This window comes from Calidris pugnax, unplaced genomic scaffold (assembly GCF_001431845.1).
Source record: "Calidris pugnax isolate Ruff unplaced genomic scaffold, ASM143184v1 scaffold398, whole genome shotgun sequence".
Classification (NCBI taxonomy): Eukaryota; Metazoa; Chordata; class Aves; order Charadriiformes; family Scolopacidae; genus Calidris; species Calidris pugnax.
In genome coordinates this window covers 88311-111559 of record NW_015091280.1, presented here as the reverse complement: position 1 = coordinate 111559, position 23249 = coordinate 88311, and the positions used below count along the sequence as shown (strand labels likewise).

Here is a 23249-nt window from a genome sequence, read left to right as displayed (position 1 = left end):
GCAAGGGTCAAACCTCCCATTTTCATTTTGTCCAGCATTTTGAAAAAAAAATAGAGCTTAGGTCAGACTGGCCTTGTTTCTGGAAGGCTTTGCTCTTCCAAACAGCACTTACGTACATGCTTGTGTAAACATAAGGGTTTTCCTGTGCAGGGGCCAGGGATACTGCAAGTACCTGGATACTGCAGGGTGTCTGGTGGAGAAATCAAGGTCATTGTTTTGGTGCTGGTTAGAGCTGAGGCTTCTGATTGTATTAAAATAAATCTTTTGTTCCTTTTTCACTGCTACGTGTGTCTACAGACCTAAAATCCAGAATGAGCAGTGAGCTTATAAAAATGTGGTTTGGAGTTGGGTTATGAAAGTGAGTAGGAGGGAGGGTAAATGATGAGGGATGCATTTAACTGAGAAGGCACGGCAGGGATAGAACACTTTTCAGGCAGGATGCTTGAAATCTCTGCTGCTGCGCTTCATCAGGAAGCAGACGTATGTGCACGGATAGAACCTGTCTGTGTGTGACCAAAAGTTGTGTAACACTGGTACCACTCCACTTATCGCACGCATCTCACTTTTTACATGCGTCTTAAATATTTAAGCACAGTAAAATATTGGAAATAGTAATTTGCTTAAAGTTTTTAAAATACAGTATGCAAAACCTAACAAACTACAGTTGCAATTGCCTCAGAGTAGCCATTTCTAATACAGATTCCTTCAGTTCCCATCAGAATTTGTTTTCTGCCTCTGAGAAACTTTAATCTCCACCTTAATGAAAACACCTCTGTCTTCATTATGCTAAATTGGCTAAGAAGGAACATCTGTCTACAATAGGAGTGGTGTTTGTGATCAGTGTGTGGAAGACTAACTTCCGAAAAAGACCTTGCTTTTCTGTGCAGTGAACCTTTGTTCTACCGAGCGGAACATGATGTAGGTTTGGGGCTCAAGTGCTTCATTCCAAACCTATGAATGACCAGGGGGTGGTACACACAGTGGCTGACTCTATGGGAGAGTTCATTGGTGTGGTCCTTACTGTGTACATTTCTTTAGAAATTGGTTAGAATATTCTCTCGCGTTTTGCATTTCTGCTTCACTGATTCTGTGGGAAACATTAAAACCTGTGGAATCTCAAATACCCCGAAGCTCAAGCCTGTCACCTTTTGAGAAGCAGTTGAGCACTGTGTGGCCAAGCACAAGGTGAGCTTTGCTGTGAGGTGGTGTCGGATGCTGAAAACGCTCTACACTGAGGAACTATGTTTGTTTAATACATTTATTCTAGAATGATAAATATGGAGTTGGTTTTTTTTACTTTAAACTTATAAAATATCACCTCTAATTGAACTTCCAGTACCTTCTGGAACATCTGGATGAAATGACTAGGAGAGGAGGAAAGCTGTTGAGTATGTGTGGAGCAGGATCTGTTTGAATGCTGATGGTGATTTTTCCTCCACATGGTGAGTTTTCCAGCCGGTGAAGGTGGGCAGAATTTCAACAGCTGTTTTTGTTGTTTGGTTGGTTTAAAATGCTGATTTCTGAAATAGGATCCAGTAATGACACAGGTCACCATTTTGATGAAGCAATTGCTTCGCCTGCTGGAAAGTTTTCACCAGAATTGTTGTCAGAAATTTTTTATCACTTTGGAGTGCAGGTGGCTCAGCTCTGTCCTCGCCCACTGCTCCTCTTCACAGCTGGCTTTGGAGGGATCCTTTTTCTTGCAAACAACTGTTCTCTGTTACAAATCTTCCTCATGGTTTTTTCTTTTCTTGCCCAGACAGTTCTAATGCATGTTAAGCATTAGAACAGAAGTCCACGTATTTGCAGGCATTGTCTATGTATGGTGTACTCAATTAAATGACAAGGTATTTAAGGATTGCTTGTAAGACCTGAAAAGGCCAGGCTTCAGTCTGGAACATCTGTGTAAAGTGACATTATTTACAGTGGTCCATGTGGAACACCAGAAAGTAGGTTTGCCAGAACGATGTGGTTTATTTCCTGAATTTGGATCATGGTAATATTTAAAGAATTGCTGAGTGTTGATGTTCGGGTCTTGCACGCTGCAGTAGAGAGCTTCCATAGTTTTACAGATGGGCAATCTTCAGCTGTGTACTGGGAGCAGAAGGCATGATATGGTTCATGATATGCCATGATATGAGTACTGGGAGCAGAAGGCATGATATGGTTCAAATTCAGTTTTTCCTCAATAGTGTGCTTTAAAACTTTAGGGGGATGTTTTTCAAACAAGCAAACAAATATACACAAATGAATTTACAGTGTGCTTTAAAAATACCATTTTTACAATACAGCACCGTTGTGCTGTCTGGTTCTTGCTGGACAGTTTTGCTTTAGTCTCTCCCTTTTGCCATGCTGTATATACACCAAATACGCAGGATTGGGCCTGTGCATCTCTTTCCTTTTGTCATGAAAAACAGCAAATGAAGGAAAAATGGACACATTTCTTAACAGTAGATCAGGGCTCAATGCTTGGGCAGCGTTTTTGCTCCACTTTTATTTTCCAGAAATCCTGATGGGGAGAGATGTGAAGGAGAGAGAGGAACCTGACATTTGCCCTGAGGATTTGCTGTGAGTTAGAGCCAGGCACCTTCCCCGCTTCCCAGGCGTAGGATGCCACGCTGTGTGAGGCTGATGGGCAAGCAAGTCTCCTCATTGTTAATCACGAGGTTCCAATTAAATTCCAGGGTGGTTCACCCAAATGGGTCTAATTCCGATGACCTGCGCAAGATACAAAGCTCCTGAATGCAATAGTAGCTTGGACTGCCCTTCTGGAGAGACTTTCTAACCTGAGAAGAGGCTGCCAATGAGTAACAAGGAACTGGTGAGTACTGCCAGGAAAAGCTCATGAGACCTTCATGTGGAATGATCTAAATCCACTGAGGAAATTGGGACATCACTTGAGGAAGCAGGGCATTTGGTACTGTGAGCATGAGCTGAAGCTACTAGCCCATTGTGGTTTTACTGGTGGCCATTTTGGCAATGGATTTTGGACACCTCAAAGAGTAGGTGACTAAGGCATGGTCCGCCCCTTCACATGCTGCTTTCTTCGCACAGGAGTGAGCTCCAAAGCTCCTTGGAACCACATTGGTTTTTACTTCCATCTGGAAAGCTGGTCTTGTGGGCATGTGGGATGGTGTCTGAAGCAGGAGGGGACTGAGTTCTTTCTTTCATGCAGTCCTACGGTGGGGATTAGTGCCTCCTCAAAAGCCTGTGTGACACACCAGATGTGAAGCATGCAGCTGGAAGCACTGAAGAGTCAACCAGGAGGTGTGCCCTGTCCCAGTGGGCCACTAGGACCAAAGGGGAAATGTTCCCTGAGACAGGTGGGGACTGGGATGTTCCCCAAGAGGGCTCTTGACCCCTTCCCAGGTGAAGGAGCAGAAGAGTTTGCTGACCACCTGTAGGCACAGCAGATCAGTGAGGTTTGGCTGGTTTTGTCAGAAGGAAGCGGCACAGACTGATGTATTTACCCTTGAATGGACTTACCCTCCGACTATTTTATTTTCCTCTGGCTGCGACTGGAATGTCTGTCTTTCCTGCTCTTTGAGTTTGTGTATCCAACTTTTAAATTGGCTGATCAGGCTGTTATACTCGTGATGGCTTCAGAGGGAGTTTCCTTTGAATTAGAACTCTTGGATGTGAATCTCAGTTTCCTTGAAAATCTTTGCGCTGGGGGCACCTCTCTTAGTGAACACAAATTGAGATTAGGAGTGCTGGGAAAAACATTTTATTTCATTCATAGCTTCTTTAAGTGGTAAAAGAAGCATTTGTGACTGTCCTGCACATGATGAATTCTCTGTTGGCAACCTTTAGTTGTACCTATAGTTTCATAATTCAAATACGTATTAAACAATTCTGGTTTTATAGCTGAATGAAGGAGGTATAGATGTGTTTAGCTTTTTTAATACATGACCAGTGCATTAGTTCATAAACATTTTAACCATTAACACTTTAAAAAATAAAAAGCCTCTCTAGAGCTATAATTCCATAAGGATCTTGAAGGTGCTGGTTCTTTTTTTTGGTGGCATATTTACAAACAAAGAAGCAAAAAATGAACAACACTTACTAGTTTCAAGTTTAGATAATTGTCCTAACACTTTTTATATTCATCTCTCAGATAAATTCACCCATTTTATTCCCATGCTGCTATTTCTTTTCAATTAGTATTAGAAACTGACTTGTTTCTTCTGCTACTTGTATTCAAGCTTAATAATTTAATTTAACTGCTCTTAGAAATTAACTGTGAATATAAATACAGCTTTTTAAGGATTCGTTATCTCAGTTAATTTTATTTTCTTACATAATCTGCTGTTAAATGGATTTGCAACTTTTTGTTGCTTATGAAAAGCCAATTAACAGTTCTTTTGCAGTTTGGTTCAGTACTGCAATGGTAAAGACTTTGATCTTCATTGTTTTTATTATGAGTTTTTTTTAACAATTACATTTTCCCCTTCCCTCAGAAACAGCACAGGAAGGTTTCTTTAGCTTGGGAAATTGAGCCATGGGCCTTTAAGACATTTCTATCTTCTCACACTTGTATCTATAAGGATAAATATTTATAATATGCCATATAAATGTACATAGTCTTCCTGTTGTAAATGTCATTTCTTACAGGAAATCCATTCTCTTGCACATTCTGTATGATTTCCCTGGTATTCCTGACTTGCTCCAACCCTCCCAGCTCACCTTGTCACCTGTGTCTCGTTGCAGTGGATTCCAGTGTGATAGAGTTCCATTTTTTTGAATGAGGTCACTTATTACCTGTAGCTGTGTGTACAAGGGTGGGTGAGGCTTAACAGATCCTTCATCTTTCAGTAGTAAATATCCATTTAAACAAAATGAACAGTGCTGCACACTTGCAAATATATTAAAATATTAAATACTGTTTAAACTTTTGGCGTGTTGTTCGTCCTTAGGCGAGTCTCACTCCAGCTGTTCATTTTTGGTTTGGTTGTTAGCTGTGTCTCAGGCATACCTGGCATCTACTGATTTTTCTCCTCTGCTCTTGTCCTTCTTTAAGAGTTCCTGACACAGGGGCTGATGCAAACTGCAATTCAGGCATCACTGTTGTCAGCCAGAAACTGTATTCGTTAGCAAAGAACTGACATGTTCCCCGCTGACCCTGGCATTCAATGAATGGTGCTGATCTGAAGTCTTCTAGGCAACTTCCAGGTGACATAAGAGACTGTCCACCACCCTGATCACCAGATCCAGTGTGCTGGAAAGAACAATGAAAGAGCTTGATAACTGTGCATGAAAAAAATAGGTAAATTATGTTCATCTGCCTTTTTCTGACTTTATTTGCTTTTAACTGCACTATTTTTGGTGATCTTAAGTTGGAGTAAGCTTTCTGTGCTGGAGAAAATCTTTATTTGCTCTGTAATGAGTTAATCTCAAAAGTCTAGAGCCAGCTCACTTGTTTTTCTGGTATTTATTGAACTGAAAAAAAGAGTAATCCAGGTGGATTCAAAACGACGCTGTTATCTACGCTACTGCAAATGTCACTAGAGGATGGCATTAAAAAGACCTGGATCTCTAATTTTGAAGTGTCTTTGTATATGAAAATCCCATTGTTTCTTAAAGACAAGCAAGCAAAATCTTTGTAATCTTAAGAAAGGTGTAGATTTAAGGCTATGACTTTAGTATATATAGCTACAGCTAGGTTCTGCAAATTGGAACTAACCCTCGTCTTGTTTCTGTTTGTGACTTTTCCTTTTTAATGTTTGCCACACATTGGATAGTTTACTTTTCAGAGCTAAAAATCTTTGAACCTTTAGAACACAAAAGTTCTGTGAAAGAAACTTTTATATATTTATGATCACGTGCCCAGGCTCTTACCATCAAAAAAGAATATCCGATCCAAAGACTTCTCCAGTTCAGTGGGCAGGGGGGAATTGACTGATCTTGGCTGTGAACTGCCACCGCTTGGGCTGGGGCCTCACAAACGGCACATCTGCTGATGTAGGGCTGTATTTCTTCTTCAGAGAGTGGGGCCATGGGCAGAGGAGCGGCGCTTGACAACCAGTAAGACTTATCATTTCGACTGGCGTAGTAACAAACTTGGTTGATGTTACAGTAAGCAAAAGGCATGGTATTAAACACAGGAAGACAAGATCCTGCCAGACCTGAAAATAATAATAACAAATAATGAAAATTACTTCACTTCTTTCTAGGTAGGCTGAAAATAGTGTTCTGGCCAATGTTGCTGCAAAACTATGTATCTTAACAGGAGTTACGTAATTCACAGATTTTAAACCTCCCAGGCTCTTTACCAAAACAGCTAGTTATATTGAAAACAGAAACTTTTTTTAACAGTAAGTATCTTCCTTTGACCAATAATATTTGTGTCACAATCTAGTATTTAAACATGATGTAGTTTGTCACCATGGGAAACAGTTATGATAACAAATTTCTTAGCTGTGCCGACGCTGAAAAATAAATTAGGCAAGAGGTGGCGGCTGGTTTAAAAGGAGATTAGCTATTTACAAACTCATTAGGAGCAGTGAGAAACCAAATGCCAATGCTGATAAATAGAAAATTTTTGCAAAGTATGACAAGCCGTTGCTACCAGTGCATTAAGCTGAAATCTCAGCAGCTGTTCTATTGCCTTCCAGAAAGGTTTCACAGACTCTCAAAGTGAAATAAAAGGATTGAGGGATTTTGCAGAGCCAATCCTGCAAAATACTCATCAGGCAGACATCAGTGGGAATTAAGAAGGGACTAGTGCATACTTCAGCATACTTCAGAGGTGAAATTCTTCTCCCAGAACCGAATTTCATGATGACCTATTTAGTTAACAATAATCACTGAATGTATGTTCTGCCTAAAACTTTGTGCATGATGTATTATTTCTGTAATGCCCCAAAACCCTAATGCCTTCTTTAAAGACATGACATTTCTATACAGAAACCAGTTTTGTATATCACTGATAATATTCCATTCTGCTAATAATAAAGGATTTGGAATAGCCTGAGTAAGGAAAATGCCTGCAAAAAGAACACACTGGTCACAGGAAACAAGGACTTTCTTTTCCTTGAATCTAATTTTCACTGCTGTTATAAGGCATTCTGTTACCAACTGGCTCTCCTGGGGAATGCCAAATAGTGAAAACATTTCAAAACAACACTGCTGTACTAAAAATATCTCCTTTTATTACTCTTTTAAACACTTCTTTTTTGTCAAGCTTATTAGGTCCTTGATCTTTCCTCCTTGGAGACTTCTCTGCTTCTTGCATAATAAGACAAAAAGAATATTGGATATTTCTTCTATGCAAATTGCAGCCAATCAGTTTCTCAGGCTGCAAGTCAGGCGGCTTATTTAGACAGCTAATTTCAGTCTGAATTGTAGAACACTTAGAAGAAATGATCTAAGATCCTAAAAGGAGCTGTCTTTGGGAGAAATTTGGCTCTGTCTTTTCAAAAAATCATTAGCTTCTGACACTCAAAAGCACACAATTCTGCTGTACGCACGATGCACAATTTTCTTTATAAAGCTTATTTATACTATCCAACTTAACCAGCTCTTTTTCCCAAGTTGCCTTCACAGTAAAAAGAAGCAGATCCTCCAGTGAGTTATTTCAGAGCAGCCAAATGAGACTCCTGATCTAGGAAAACCTCTCCGGTGAGTTCAAAGACAGCCCAAAATGACTACCCAGGATGAGTGAGATAAGCCACTCATCTTCCAACTTCTATTCAGAGTTACTTAGAAGTAGAAATACTTTTTTTTCACTCAACTGCATAGCAGCAGAAGCCCATTTTAAATGGGTTATGTAATAGGCAGCATAACCAAGCTCATTATGATCAGTGTAAATTAGTTTTGAGTCTGTAGGAAATAAGAAACTGATGCTTCTATAGTGTGCTCCATTTGGCTTGTCTTTTAATTGTATAGATCACACCATATTAGACCTTAACTAGAGAGCAATTATCTATCACAATACATACCAAGATCCTGATTGTGAGCTTTCTCTTGTCCTTCCAGGTACAGCAGACTGTAACCAGTCCATAATTTTGGCATCCCCTGTGGACAGAGTGGCTCTCTGTCTGACTGACTGTGAAGGACAAGCAGGAATCCACTTGCAGATCTAATATGGGGGCCCGGTGGTCCTGGGATACCAGTCTGGCCAGGTGGACCTTACACATAGGAGAAAAGGTAAAAGTAATTTACCAGTATGAACGCACAGCTAGTGTGAACTTTTATCTTTTACTATATTTAAATGTTCAGTAAGGGGTTCCTGACTTTATATAATACAACTGCACAGGTTGTTGTGGGCACTAGAGACACTGGTAGACTCTTTTTATCCTTTTTATGGGAGAGCAATGAACTAGATTGCCGCTGAATGCCTGGCAGTTGGCTTTTCTGTTGTGCCTCTGTCCTGTGCTGTATGGATTGAGAAAACAAAGGGAGGTGTGCAATGATTTCCCAGACTTTACTCACTAGGATGACTTGTCTGGACTGAATTTGAATCCCTACATTAACAGGCAATGCCTTTTCCTCATGTATGTATTAAACCATTAATTCATTAAACAGCAGTCACAGTTAAAATACAATTTTAATTACTCACAGGCAGTCACACCATTAGCCCTGGCTCAGAAATGTGTACTTGTTGATATATGGTGTTCAAGCACCTGTGGTTAATTGCCTTTCTGGTTAATAATGGATGCTGAGATATTTTTTTCTTCTGATGGGTCTTTCTTATGTGTTATGAAATAATTCACAAATGTCACTATCAGTGCTTGAACAGAGAGAGGGAAAGAAGTGTTGTGATATCTCAGGCCAGAGGTGAACGTATCCATGTGTGAATTGGAGGAGTAGAGAGAAAGCATAGTCTATACATCATCTCATACATCTCCCCCAAAATGTCATGTTCCATTCTTACCTTGTGGCCCAGCATATCCTTGCTCTCCTACATGCCCTTGGTCACCTGGTGGTCCGGGTGCCCCAGGTAAGCCATCTTGACCTGGCAGGCCACATGACCCTTCTTCTCCTTTTCTTCCTAGGTAATTACAAAGCATGCACTTTTCATTCATATTGCTGAATTTAAAGGTTAGACATTGTCCAAACATACAGAGCACGCAAAGGGTCAGTGAGCAGAACTGACACCACCAAGGAATGACGCTTCAGGACAGGGAAGCACAGAACTGCACTGCTCTGCTGGGAAGCCTCTTTACAACATATTCTCCTTGTGGCCACAGCAGTAGCTCAGAGGAGCTGATAAGATTAGAACTTGTGTGATCCACAGCTGAAATCAAACTACTAACAAACATTATCATGACAAGCCTCTTGCAGAACTGCCATCAGTGTCTGCACCATGTAATGAGTTATAGCTCATCCTATGACAGGCCTTCATCTTTTAGGACCCAATTCAGCAAAGTCTTTAAACATGTACTGAACTTCCCGTGAAGTAATGCATGTATTAGAGTACTTGCAGAACAGGGAGGGATTGCAGAATTGGACTACGTCCAATGGGGAAGGACATTTTAGGCTCCTGATGACCTGACCTTTTTCTATTTCTCATATGTACAGGCATTTTTATACACCAGCAGATAATGAGGAGTGGCCAAGCCAGTAGAAGATACATATACAGGGCACATACACATCTCGTATACAGGGCACAGATAGTGATGGTCCTGCTCACTGGCTACTTTAAGCATAATCTGAACTGAACAAAGCTACACTTGTCAGCTGTTATTGCACACAGCACTGGTTTTCTTCTTTTGGTAAATAACAGTTTTCAGATGAGTATGTTTCTTTAGGATCACAATTCTTTCTCATTAATGGTGTGCGTTTCATTTCTTGCAAATTTTGCTACTTAACCTGCAGAGTGAGTAATTCAAGATTGTCTCACAACATTCAAAATTTCCTTATGCTACCTTTTACTAGTTTCACTAAGAAAATCTAACTCAGTCAAAACAATTTAACAGCTCTTCAGTGTTGGTTGCATGGTTATTTTGCCAAAGCTCAAGTGCACTGAAGTTTTACTAATACACATTGCTCTTGCCAGGAAATCTTCTAGTTTGCCTTCCAAGCCAGGGGAAATACTGGAATTCTGTTATCTTAATGAAAGGGAAAGCATTACTAAGTGTTTCTTTCATAAAACCAGTGTGAGTATGTATTATTGTATCATCTGGTTTTATACAAACTTTTAAAATGCTGTATATAATGGAAAAACAGCAATTCAACACCTTAGAGTTGACAAATCAATTAAGATATGTAAAACTAAATAGTTCACTGAAAAATGTCTTGTGTTCACTTTCATGAGGGGAATGACTACTCCAGCTTATCTTCTGGGAGAAAAATCACAGATTTTTTTCTCTGGAGACACTGGATGTCCAGTGCAGCCACCACAACAAACTACGGTTTCCCAAGTAGGGAATATCTAAAACCACACAAGAGATTCCCCTGTCTGAACTGAAGACACCACATTTAAGCACAATCTAAACTGAAGACAGTACACAGACTTGCTACGCTGTATTTCTATGAAGATGGCCACTCTGCTGGCATATTCAGTACAGCATCACCCTTGTTTTCTTTTATCTATCAGAAGTATATTTCAGTCTTTCATAATTTCTTTTTAAAATCTCTTTGGCTAGTTTTTTTTGTTTGTGGTAACTTTTGAGCAGATAAAAAGTGTTATCATAGCCGCCTCTCTGACTTCAGTGTCCTTTTAGGGCTTTGGGTAGCAGAGTTTTGTGATTCATTATTGCATGCATATTTTTAAGATCCTCCAAATATAACCTGCCTAAACCATAGGAGTGGTTTGAGGCATTGGTATTTCATTTGTTGGTAAAAAGGAAAAAATATCATTTGAAGAATTGTTTTCTCAACAGTGCATGATGCTTTTGCACTCCCTGGCCTAGGACAAAGGAGTGCAGTGCTGGCAGGCTCAGTAGCCTGGTTCAGCTGCGTTGACCCATCAGCATTAACCAGCCCACTACATGTTTCTGGAGACTGTTAATAAGTATTTAAGGGGAAGAGACTGGGTAAAACATAGAGAACTAACACTCACATTTTGACCCTTTTAAATTTGTTGTCTAAATAGCTAAGATAGACATCCAGGCTTTCAAAACACAAGCTTACCTTGGGGTCCAGGGTGGCCTATTGGCCCTGGTAATCCTGCAGGGCCATCGTGTCCTCTTTGTCCGGCTTCCCCAGGAGGCCCTGGGATTGCAGAGCATGAATCATCTATTTTTCCTGGTTCACCAGGGTCACCTGGAATGTGTAATATGAAGTAATTAGCTAGAAGTTTGGTTGATAGTTCCCAAGTGAAAAATCCACACACCTGTTTGCTGGGTTTGGTATTCAAGAGTACACTTTAAGTATTTTAAAATCTTGAATTATTGAGTCTCACTGCTTTTAATTTTACTCTCAGTCTTTTAGCGCAGCATTTAACAGCATGGCAAGCACGTGTTAGCAAATGTATGCTAGCTGATATCTTTCAAAAATTTGGTGTACAGTTTATGTCCTAATGTGCTGCAAACTGCTTTGAGTTAAAGTCTAAAGTCCACTCAGCTTCAGTGCAACTACCTTGGCACATGTGAAGATTTATGGTACTTTGCCTATTCTGTGGCTACAAAACCATCAATAAGCAGGACAAAGAAGCTAACCCATAATATCTCTTTAATATAATTATAATAATAAAAAATGAAGAATGGTCACATTTTATGTACTGGAAGTTACTGGGAGCTATTGGCTACTTACATTTGGGAGCAAAATCAGAATCAGACCAATTTAGTCAGACTAAAAGTTCAGTGTTTGTAGTACTTCAGGGTTAGGATTCAAGCTTTCACTAAGTTTTTGGTTAGAAAGTATCTTGTGTGACAACCAAAAAGCAAACTGATAATTTGAAACAAAAGTATTTTACAAGTCTAATTGACATCATAGCCTGAGACTTGTCAATGTACCGTTATCATGATGTTGGTCTGCTGGAAGTGCCAGCTATTTATGTGAAAAAGCTATTAGAACACCATTGTTGTAGCAGTATCTACTATTCCTGGCAGCCAAGCCAAGAATACCTTCTAATGAAAGTGGAATGTATCTATACAGAAGGAACACCACGTGGAAAGAACAATAATCAATAATCATGAACTTACCTATGAAACCTGAAGAATTTGAAAAATGGAAAGCAGATTGTGGCCATTGTGGTGCAGGTGGAAACAAGTTTCAGGCATGTAAATTGGAGTGAAGAATAGAATGAGAACTGAAGTCATTTACATGAGGTGATATTAGAAACAAATACATAGTTCAGAAATTTTTACTTAAATGAGAAATCAATTAAGTCGGGGTTTTTTTCTGAGATGTAAATTATTGACATGCATTAAACATTAGTAAGATTATATATGAATAGAAAGATCATGGTTACAACTAAGTGTCAATGAACAACACATTCATAAGTACCTGGAGGACCTCTGGGACCAGGTTTTCCTTGAAAACCTTGGTCTCCTGGTTGTCCTGTAGCACCAGGTGGACCCTGTGGGCCATGGATTCCCATAGGACCTGGAAGCAAAACAGTTGTGCAGTTACATGTGGTTGTGTTCCGAGAAGCTGAACACATAAATAAGATGAAGTCTTGGCTGCCTGGGGAACAAAAAAATGTACATTTTTCCTCTTTTCTCCCTGCTCTTGAACTGAATGAAAATTTAGGACTTTTCTTTTTGTAGAGATTGGAAGGGATTGGTGTAGATAGGACTTCTCTACAGTGTGCAGAAGAAGCAGAGTATCTAGATCCCTGTTTTCAAACTAAAGAATCTGTTGAAAGCCCAAAGCTATTGATATGGGGCAGAGGTGAGACTCTGTATTAGTTCAAACGCATCTGCATTGTCCATAGTTTCTGAAGACCCCCTGCAGAGAGGTTGAGGTTTGCTTTATCTGGCAGACTCAAAAGTTTTACTGCCTCATTCTCAGGCTGGTACAGGAGTCTTCCAACATGTTGTTGGCATCAGTACATGTGAATCTGTCTCTACTCTGACCTTCTAGGTAGCTCACAGGCCAGAGCTGTGAAACATCCAGCCTACCCCTTCTGTCTGGCTCAGTCTCCAATGCACTCCCCTGTGCACAAGGCTTAGTTGCATAGGTCTGGGCACAAGTGCATGTGCTAGTAAAAATACCCCAGATCGTACCCTTTGGGCCTCTTCTTCCTTGGTTCCCTGGAAGACCTCTGGCTCCTTGTTGCCCTCGCTGCCCAGGGTTACCTGGTGCCCCTCGAACACCGATATCGCCTGGATCTCCTCGCACAAAGATGGTCTCTCCAGGAGGACCAGGATGCCCAGGCTGACCTATGATAAAAGAATTTTATTCTTAATATATGCACAAAGCATAAACATCTAAAAATACTCATGTTCCATTGGGTTTTTTTGCTTTTGTTTTTTTTTATCCCTGGGACATAGGACAGCACTTGCGTGTCTTTGGAAACATTAGCATTAGCCTTTGTCCAAGGCATTGTAAGGAAGACAATAATAGGAATAGCTCCCAAAACTATGTAGATTTGTGCAAGCAAAAGACTACAAGTTAATGTTACATGCGTTGAGACCTTGTTTCTATATTTATTACAGTGTTTCTTAATCTTCCAATCTCCATCATTTATTTCTCAATAGGAAGTAAGTCTTTGTACTGGGTAAGAGAGGGTTCAGATAATACTTAATGTAAGTATTTAATGTAAGGAATCAGAACAACTTGAAAGAGCTGCATTGGAGGACCAGAATCTATAAGAATTGACTGGATCCCTTGGCAACTCCTGCTTGTAACAGAAGTGAGGTCTACATAAACGCCTACAAAAGAATTGCCAGCTTTAGCTTTCCCAGGGCTGGATTTAGATTGGAAAGCTTCTTGTGGGTTTACCAACAATGGCAGGCCTATGGACAATGTGTTTTATCCATCTTGCTAGGAAAAGAGGTCAGTAATCTTGTTTCCATTTGCTTCTGTGGAAATTGAGATTTGTTGTAGCACCAGGACTTGTACAGAATTACCATAGAGGCCAGAAAACTCAATCTGGAGATGTGTATTTTAGCCTTGCTCTGATGATCTCTCCAGTGTTCTCTGTGTATTCACTTGAGGTATTGATCGGTTTCTTTGTTCCCTATGCATTTTTATATGTTGTTCCACAGACAGCAACCCAGTGACTCCTAGTAGCCTCAGAGGCTTTTTTTTGGATGATCAAATTCGGTATTTTTGGGTTTAATACCTCTGATGCCATCTAAACCAGGTGGTCCTTGATCACCTGGAGGACCAGGAGAAGCACTATAAGGACATTTTCCCATAGGTCCAGCGGGTCCAGCAGGTCCTCTTCTACCTAAGGGATCACATTTTACAAAAAAAAAAAAAAAAAAAAGAAAAAATATGAGGGGTTTTTTTAATAGATTACATAATTTACTAACTAAAAGAATGCTGATGTGAAGTCATGGACATAACGTATACTCTCCCTTGTATACTGAACATACCAGTGGTTAGGCTAATGAAGATATCTCTTAGAAGTGAAAATATTTGTTATCTTTAAAAATTTTTAATTCTTTCCATAAAATCTATTTAAACTAAAGAATACACCATCACACATTGGCATATTGCCACAAATAGCTGCCTTCTTCTGTAGTCTAACAATGGGAGAAATGGTAAGAATGTAAGATGAGTGGGGACTAAGAAACCATTCTGCCTGGGACAAGCTAAGTATTCACAGATTGTTCCTAGCAAAAGTGAGTTCAACTGTTTCCTTACTGAACAAGATGAATTAGCTGCAAATTTATTTATTTCCTAATTTTTAATCTGGATTTTTGCAACATAAGACATTACTGTTCTTACGTGTGACAGGCAGGAAGAGTTACAGGTTATCATCCTCTGCATAACATTTCTGAATAGTGACAGCTTATCAGCACACATTGCACCCTGTTGCCTTCTCTTTCCTACAAAAAACCAAATCTAGTTTCTTCATCTTGTTCTTGACCCTATCCTTACATTTACTCTCCAGTGAGTTATCCCTAATTTGTCAAAGCTGGACACAGTATCCCGTGGGAGGCCTTGCCCACCCTATGTCAAGTAGTGTTAATACATCTTAAACTTTTTCTCTTTTTTTCCTCAACAGCACCATTCTGTTGACTCCCCCAGTTCATGAACTAGTAATTTAATTGAGAAAAATGACTGTGTCTTCATCTTGGAATGATTCACCTCATCAGAATTTTCTTCTGTGTGTTATGGGACAGTGGCAGTGTTTGGTAGAGTAAAGCTAATATCACTTCCAATCACAGAATTGCTGAGGCTCGAATGGGCCTCTGGAGACTTTCTAGTTGAACTCCCTCCTCAAAGCAGGGTCAGCTACAGCAGGTTGCCTAGGACCCTGTCCAGCTGGGTTTTGAGTATCTCCAAGGGCAGACACTTCATAACTTCTCTCAGCAACCTGTTCCTGTATTTAGCTACCCTCACAGGAAAAACAAAACTTTTCCTTATATTTTAGTAGAATTTCCTGTATGTCAGTTTGTGCCCATTGCCTCTTGTTCTGTCACTGGACAGCACTATGAAGAAGGTGTCTCCATGTCCTTCCCATCAGGTACTTATGCACACTAATAAAATCCCCCCCAGCCTTCTCCTCTGGAGGCTGAGCAATTCCCACTCCCTCAGCCTCTCCTCATGTAACAGACGCTCCGATCTCGTAACCTTAATTGGCCCTTCCTCAAACACTTGCTTTTTCCGATTTCTATTCCATTCTTATATCGCCAAGGCTCTTAAATAATCATAGCAATCTTGTGATACAATTCCACCTTGCCTTTACAGCAGAACAGTTGACAGATTTACTATATTTCTGCGACTACCAGATCTCCTTTTCTTTAGGAATTTCTTCCCACGAGGCAACTCCACCTAGCAGTTCCCTGAGTCTGTCCAAGTCCATCATTTTCTATTCTCATTCTTTCGTCTCCTGTAACATGATAAACAAGAAATACTGGGGTCTCTGTATCTACTCAGGAAACATCAGCAATGTCATTGTAATAGAAATGTTTTTAGGGAGGGAATCTTCTGGGGGTGTGTTCATGTTCATGCTAACCAGAGGAAAAGCCTGTATGAGCTTCATTTCAACTCTGCAGGGCACCACGAAGGAGAAAACCCTTTCTTACCTGGGAATCCTGGGAATCCCCTTTCTCCAGGGGGCCCCGGAATAGAAATACCAGGCCATCCAGGTTCACCTCTGTCTCCTTTTGGTCCAAGTTCTCCTGGGTATCCTGGGGGCCCTGTTTCACTTCGACCTTTATAGGAAAACAATTATGTACATAAACCTTGCAGTGAATACAAATACAGATGTGCAGAATAGAAATACCAGCTGCAGATGTTCCTCCCTGCAAGGGTTGCCTAGTGCTATTTTTCTGGTTCTCTCTTGGAAGCTGGATAGAGTTTTGTTGAATCTGGCCCTAATTCATCTCTTTCAAGGAAAGTAATCTCTTTGCTTTAATGCTCTTCTTCTTCAGGGGTTATTTTGTATGATCATCTCGTTGTCTGTAACTTGAAATGTAAACTGATTGCATGATCCTAAATTTAATTTTCCATCAGCGCAAATTTGTAATCTCTAGGTAGATGGTGAATGCTGTTTTCTAATACTGCTTCAAAAGCACCTTTGGAAAGTTGCAAATAGACCAGTGTGAGTGAAATCCAGGTTCCTCTTAAGTTTGTGGCACGACTCCCATGCACTTTAGTGGGGCTGGGATTTCATAAGTCTCCTTTTAATTTGTTAGTTTATCTTCTACGTATAAAAAAACCCAGGAGACTTGGCTCTATTTTGAATCATCTGCACCGAACATTTTCATTTTATAAACAGCCTTGAAAGGTTCCAACAAAACTATGTGAGTAACGGAAGTTTTAAAGTTTTCTTCACAAATAACTGCAGGTGTGTCATTAGACATACTTCAGATTCTGTTTGAAAGTTTACTCTAAGCCTTAATGATATCTTCTGGGCAAGGCGAATATCAAAATAATGTGCATCATTCCTTGCACATCCAGTCATTTAAGGTTAAGATTTTCTGTTCCACATATTTATTTCCCTTCTTTACCTGGAACTCCTGCAGAACCTTTTTGACCTTTTAGTCCATCCAAGCCATCCAGTCCGGGTGGTCCAGGCAGACCTGAGAGGTATGACAGGCATGACTGGGTGCCACAATAATCCTTTAAAGTCACAATTAAAAATTATGCCATTTTTTTTTTCTGACAACACATTCTGGATCAAGACAGAGTATTTGCTGAATTAGATTCTTATTGGCAACCGAAGACAAAATCACATTGCACTGGAGTGAAGTCTTTTTGGAAAGAAAATGTGAAAAATCTGACAATAGCAATCATAATACAGTTTCAGATCAAAGCAATCAGAAAACATACCTTTTAATCCTTTAGGTAGTTCTATACTGCAGCTAGCAGCAGGAAGCTCAGTATGGGCTCATAGTGAACCTCGTGCCTGTGGCTAGACTATACTGCTACGTGATTGACTAGTGCAATGTCACCTGTTTTATCACTGCTTCACCAGGTGACTGGGATGCAGACGCCTCCTGAAATATCTATAAAGCTGGAATTTATTTCAGCTTCTGTTGCAAATGTAAGTGCAATTTAATCTAGCTGCATTACAAAGAAGCTAAATTTTCACCTGGCTTCTTTTCCCTGGTCCTGCAGATTCCACACAGAAAACTAGACATTTTTGCATCATGTTGTTACAAAAATTCTTTAAACTGAACAGCACAGTCTTTGAAGACAACAAATCTGTAACTGAGACTGATGCTGAGGTGTGATAGTATACAGTAACTTTGTCACTAGTGATGTTCACTAGATGATGAGATCCCAGGCTGAGTGTTCATGGTATTCAGATGTAACACTTGCTTTATAAGCTGTGCTTTACTGAAAATTGCTGAAGTACAGTAAGTAAAAACATAGATGGCATGTTAATGCTTTTTTTTTTTTAAAGTGGAACTAATCTGAGATTGTAATTGTTGTTTGCAGTGGAGGGTAAAAATATCTCCATGGCATTAGCACTTCATAGTTTCCTAAGTTGCTTAGATGAATTATCAAATGTGAAGACATACACATATTAAATGCGGACGGCAGCCTAGCACCTGGTTAATAAGAACAGACTTGGCAAAACTGATGGGTGATTTGGTAAGAGGTTTCAGACACAGCAATAGACTTGGGATGCTTCTTGCTCCACAGAGGGATGGATTAGAGTGGACACTGATCATCAAGAAGCTGAAAGCTAGTGTCAGTGCCTATTCCTGTCTCTCTTCCACCTTTGCTGCTTAGGTCTGCCTCATTTCCTTCCCCACCACTTCCTCTCCCTGTCATGTAGGATTTCTGGTCTGGTTGCAGTGTTTTTTTTCCATAAGTCTGAGTTATCTTTCTGTCTGTCGCCTTTTCCCTGCCTAGCTACTTCCTGGCAGAGATGTGGGTTCTCTGTTTCAGTTCCCATGCTCAATCCCAGCATGTCCTGCAGCAGGCAAATCTGCTGTATATCCAGAGCATCAATCATGGGAGAATCTATTGCTTTACTTAAGCACATATGAATGGATATACTTTTTAAAAATTTTCTAAGATGGTCATATTTGGCAGGGACAAATTGCTGTAGGAACAGCAACACACATGTCCTTCATCAAATGTTTCACCTGCCAAACTGTCCCTAGTTCAAAGATGGGTCACCTGACAAAGACAACTCTAGTGCTCCTTTATTTTTCCTAACAGACACACCAAAAATAATACTCCCATAGCTTTGTTCTCAGAAACTATTGAATTATTTTAGTCAAAATTTAATAAAGGAATGAAAAGGGAGGAAAAAAAAATAATAATATGGTCTGTAGCAAACATTAGCCTGGAAAAATTTTAAATCCAAAAGATTGTTTGAAAACTTGCAAGACATTGATAATACGCAATCCCCTTTTAATATGGGACACTAGTAATCCAAACTTCCACAAATATCTTTTGTGCCCTTAATTAACTGCTCTTTTAACTTCTCATGACATCCTAAGTTTAATTTTCTAAATTTATGTAAGAGTTGCATGCCAATTTGGGGAATTTAACAGTGGTATTTTAAAATTATTTTAAATTACAATTTTTGGCACCCGGGTCATCATTTAAAACTTTTTTGATCTTTAGCTCATTCAGTCAAGATTGATGGCTGGGTTTACTTGCTTTCCAGGGAATTTCTGACACGTTTGCCAACAATCCATTATAATATCAGCACTGGTAATTCAAGATTTTTGGATTGCTATAGTTCCATATTTCTAGGTACAGCTGAATTGGCTGACCTATGTATGAACCACTGTTTCTGTATTTTACAGCCCAATTCAGCTTCTACTCACACAAGTAATTCTGCTGATGTTCTTAATGTTACTTGCTTCATCAAGGATTACTCACACAAGTAATGCTTGCCAGACCAAGCCCTTAACAAGTAAAACTATCTCTGTAATAAAAAAAAATGAGATTATGCTTTGGTAGATGCTGTTTAACTTCTTTTTTTTTGTAATCTAAAAGTTCTTTAGGCACAAGACATTTAATGTAAATGAGAAGCAATGAACAAGGCTATGGACTTGGCCATGAACAGCCAATTAACCATTTCACTTCTAATGCTAGCAACTATATTTATTGAAAATACCATTGAGTTCTATATCCTCCCATGGAATCAGAATACAAATTCCGTTCAGTTTTCATTACTGGGGATAATTTCAAAGGTGTTAACCTTCTTTTCAACTATGCTGGCAATATATGGAATCCTAAGGCTTAGCAGGCAACTTGGTCTCTAATGAATTTCCATTTGGAACTGAACCTTTTCCTCTGCAGCACATGTGTTAATTTGTTACGTTTCCTGTGCAGGACTTGGGATAACTTCTGTACAATATAGAAGAGAATGTCTTAGCACTTATGACAAGAAGGAAAGAGTCCAGACAAGCAGTAAAGAGTCCATCTACTAATAAGAAGTTTTCAGCAGAAGAATGCTTGCTTTTGGTTTTTTGACCCCTCTCCATTTAGACATCCCTGTCACTGCAGATCTCTGCTTTTGTTACAACAAATATTGTTTGCAAAAATGAAGTGTTCTCTTGCAGATTATGCACCAGCAAGGAATCTGTCATGACAGTTTAAATCAGCATCACTTGCTTTACTGCAAGTAATCATAAATGGCTTCCATTTTTCATTTAAATTTTCAGTAGTTTATAAGAAACCTCAATTCTTCCTTAGGCTGAACTTGAAAAAGTGAATCTATTGTCCCCTCTAGTAATTTATCATAGCCCCAAGTATTACTTTCCTATGATTTCTATATATTGGTCACTAATATTATTCTTCCTGTCCAGGAACTGGTTATGAAGCACACTATAACAGGGGGAGGATACCAAGTACACAGCTGATTACCTTTCTTTATAAAATATTAATGTAACATAACTTCAATATATCATTCTGAGTATACTAAATGTTAATAATGTTTTCCAACAAAAAAACCCTGTATAGATGAGCTGCCGTTTGATCTAAACATAACAATCATTGTGAGAAGTGCAAACTAGGATTTGGAGGAAACATTTCTATGTTAAATCAACCAAAAATCAGGTTTTGGAGAAAAGAAAACCCCAACAAAACCAACAGCAAGAACCAACCCAAGTTATCTTATCACAATTTATTAAAACAATTTTGTAAGTCAAAACTATCCATAGTAGTCTGTTGGTTTTGTAGAGTAACAGTGGCACTCCCTGGTGAAAATGTAGAACACAGCATAATTGAAGTGAAAGTGAAACATCTGAATTACTGCGAACTCCTTTTTCTTTCCTCAGCTTCTGCTATTGGTTACATCAGCAGAGCCAGAATCTGTTTCTTCCTTATTCATTTTCGACTGTAGCCCAATTTTCTGAGGTAGCTTTGATGTTACTTTTCAAAGGTGACGGGAACTGGCTGAATTCTCTTTGTAGTTTAACAGAATCCAAATCACGTTCACAGTTAGGCCTTTTCCATTTTCACTACTAAAAGGGTATTTATGTCTGGAGCTGTTCCATCACCAGTAGAACTGCACTATATACTGCTTACCTTTTCTGCCTGGGGACCCAGGTAATCCTTGCAATCCTGGAGGTCCCAAAATTCCATGTTTCCCTTTTTCTCCAGGTTCTCCTGGCAATCCCTGAGGACCTCTGGCTCCTGAGAATAGAAAAAAAAAAAAAGAATCTGTGAATATGGAAATCCATTAATATGTTTGTTTGGGTTTTTTTCATGCTGTGCAGCACTGCATTATCCAGAGGTACCTGAAAGTGCATGGGAATGTATGAAGAAGTTATGGATCTTGCTCTTATGTTCCGAGCAGACTATTGCTGCTGTCTATAGGTGCTGAAATAGCTTTCAGTACAAGCCTTCATGTGATCTCTGATTTATCTAGCCTCCTCCACAGAGGAACTGCATTTTCCTGTTCCCTATCTCTTTTGAGCTGTTACATGGCACTGTTTATTTAAATTTTGTCATTACCTGGAAATCCAGGTATTCCTGAGTACCCGGGGTCACCCTTGAATCCTGGTCTTCCAGGTTGCCCTTGGATACCTGGTGAACCCTTCTGTCCTGGGAATCCACAGAGTCCTTAAAGAAAAAAAAATAATGTAGAATTTCTTTGTCTGATGTTGCCTGTTCTTCATCTCTTAAATTTAAAAATACAGAAGTTCAGTAAGAGATTGCTTGAGTAGAAAAAGAATTTTATTAAAAATACTTCAGATCCTTGCATCTATTTATTAGCAATAAATTATATTGATAGCTCTTGTGATACCTGAAAGAGCAGAAATGGCCAGCAAGATATAGCCAAGCCAGGTTTTATTCTGGTATGTATTGGTACGTTCACTGGTGCTGTACTAGACAATAGTAGGTTCTACCTCCTATGCTCATGCTGGCCATATTGCACATTGTGATGCCTCTCCAATCCCTGGGTTTCTAACTATAAAAAATTCTGCTCAATATGCACAGAAAGAAGAGCTCCCTCTCCACTAACAAAACTTAAAGAAAATGAGGTTTTAAATCCGGTTTATTATTCAATCAGACAGAGGTACCTGGTAATCCTGGATCTCCGGGAGGCCCTTTTCGACCCTGGGTACCAAGCAGAGGAGTGGGGTCACCTCTATTGCCTGTTGAGGTACAACGACTTTCATTTCATACAAGTATCCTTTTCATCCACAAAACCAAAGCAAATATTGCCTACAGGTAAGTCAGACTTGATTCTAATTACATTCATGTTTTAATTATTTTCTCTTCTGTCCTGTTTTCCCTTTTCTAGCAAGTACTTGCCATCTGTCAGAGCATATACATCCTAACAACACTGCTTTTTTCAAAAGCCTATATAAACTCATTACCTTTAGATCCTTTTGGGCCGGTCAGTCCTGGATTTCCAGGGATTCCTGGTAAGCCCACATCACCCTGATTTTTTAAAAAACAAAAACATTTGATATATGATCTGTGTAGCAGGAACAATCTATAAGAGCATTTGGTTCTCTTACATTGGTAAACAGACCAGAAATCAGTATGAATAGCAAAACTGTATCTTAAGCCCAACAGAAAAGCAGGCTGTCTTTGTTACATGTCTAACACTGACCGTTAGCACTTCCAAGAAACTGTAGATTAGACTTGCTAATCGTTTTGAATTTGTGCTTTTATAGTTTATGCTAACTTTTGGCTTGAACAGCTTAAATTCCCCACAGATGGCTTAAGTAATTTGATTTAAAAGGTACCATAAAAATGTACCAAATATTATTGTATGTTACCCAAAATTTACTATAAACATTAACCAGAAATATGTTGTGATGCAACAGTAAAAATGTAAAGACTTCCCTGGTTTTCCTTTTGAATAATGACCTATAATCAGCCAAACGCAGATTCTTTTCTTGGCTTATCTTTTATTATATTTCTTTAAAGAAATATATTTTGTCCCTTTACCAAAAAACCAACTGTGCTTTATGCTTCATGTAATCTCACTGCCTGTCTACCTAGCGTACAAGCCAGTGAAGAATTTTATCTTATATTGATATGTGATATATGTGCAGTTTTGTGTGTATATTCTTGAGCAATATCTCTTGCCTGGGTTCTTTGGTGCAAGGTTTGGTGCAAGGACTTGGTTTGTCTCATCTATTGGCTTGACTGCTCCACACAGCAAGATCTGAAGAAGCAGCTATACATTAACTTCATACTTGTGCTGCTGCTACGTTATAATCTCTGCAGTAAGTAACTAACAATCTGTTATTAGGAATAATGTTAAAGACTTGATTGCGCTTCCATTTTTTGCCCCCCCCCCCCCCCCC

The 23249-nt window shown here is 39.4% G+C and overlaps 1 protein-coding gene across 1 annotated transcript in view; it reads right to left on the bottom strand.

Moving 5' to 3' along the window:
- Positions 1-3806: 3806 nt before the first annotated feature.
- The window catches only part of COL4A4 (collagen, type IV, alpha 4), a 72770-nt gene continuing 53327 nt past the window's right edge, over positions 3807-23249 (bottom strand). Inside the window, exons 34-48 of the mRNA XM_014960637.1 lie at positions 22308-22371; positions 22008-22082; positions 21439-21546; positions 21010-21117; positions 17019-17090; positions 16092-16220; positions 14177-14284; positions 13116-13271; positions 12394-12492; positions 12090-12098; positions 11077-11208; positions 8876-8992; positions 7941-8129; positions 5839-6125; positions 3807-5218 (exon numbers count right to left, since the gene is read on the bottom strand). Coding sequence (XP_014816123.1) covers positions 4955-5218; positions 5839-6125; positions 7941-8129; positions 8876-8992; positions 11077-11208; positions 12090-12098; positions 12394-12492; positions 13116-13271; positions 14177-14284; positions 16092-16220; positions 17019-17090; positions 21010-21117; positions 21439-21546; positions 22008-22082; positions 22308-22371 — 1917 coding nt within the window. The 3' untranslated portion in view covers positions 3807-4954. The remainder of the gene's footprint in view (positions 5219-5838; positions 6126-7940; positions 8130-8875; positions 8993-11076; positions 11209-12089; positions 12099-12393; positions 12493-13115; positions 13272-14176; positions 14285-16091; positions 16221-17018; positions 17091-21009; positions 21118-21438; positions 21547-22007; positions 22083-22307; positions 22372-23249) is intronic.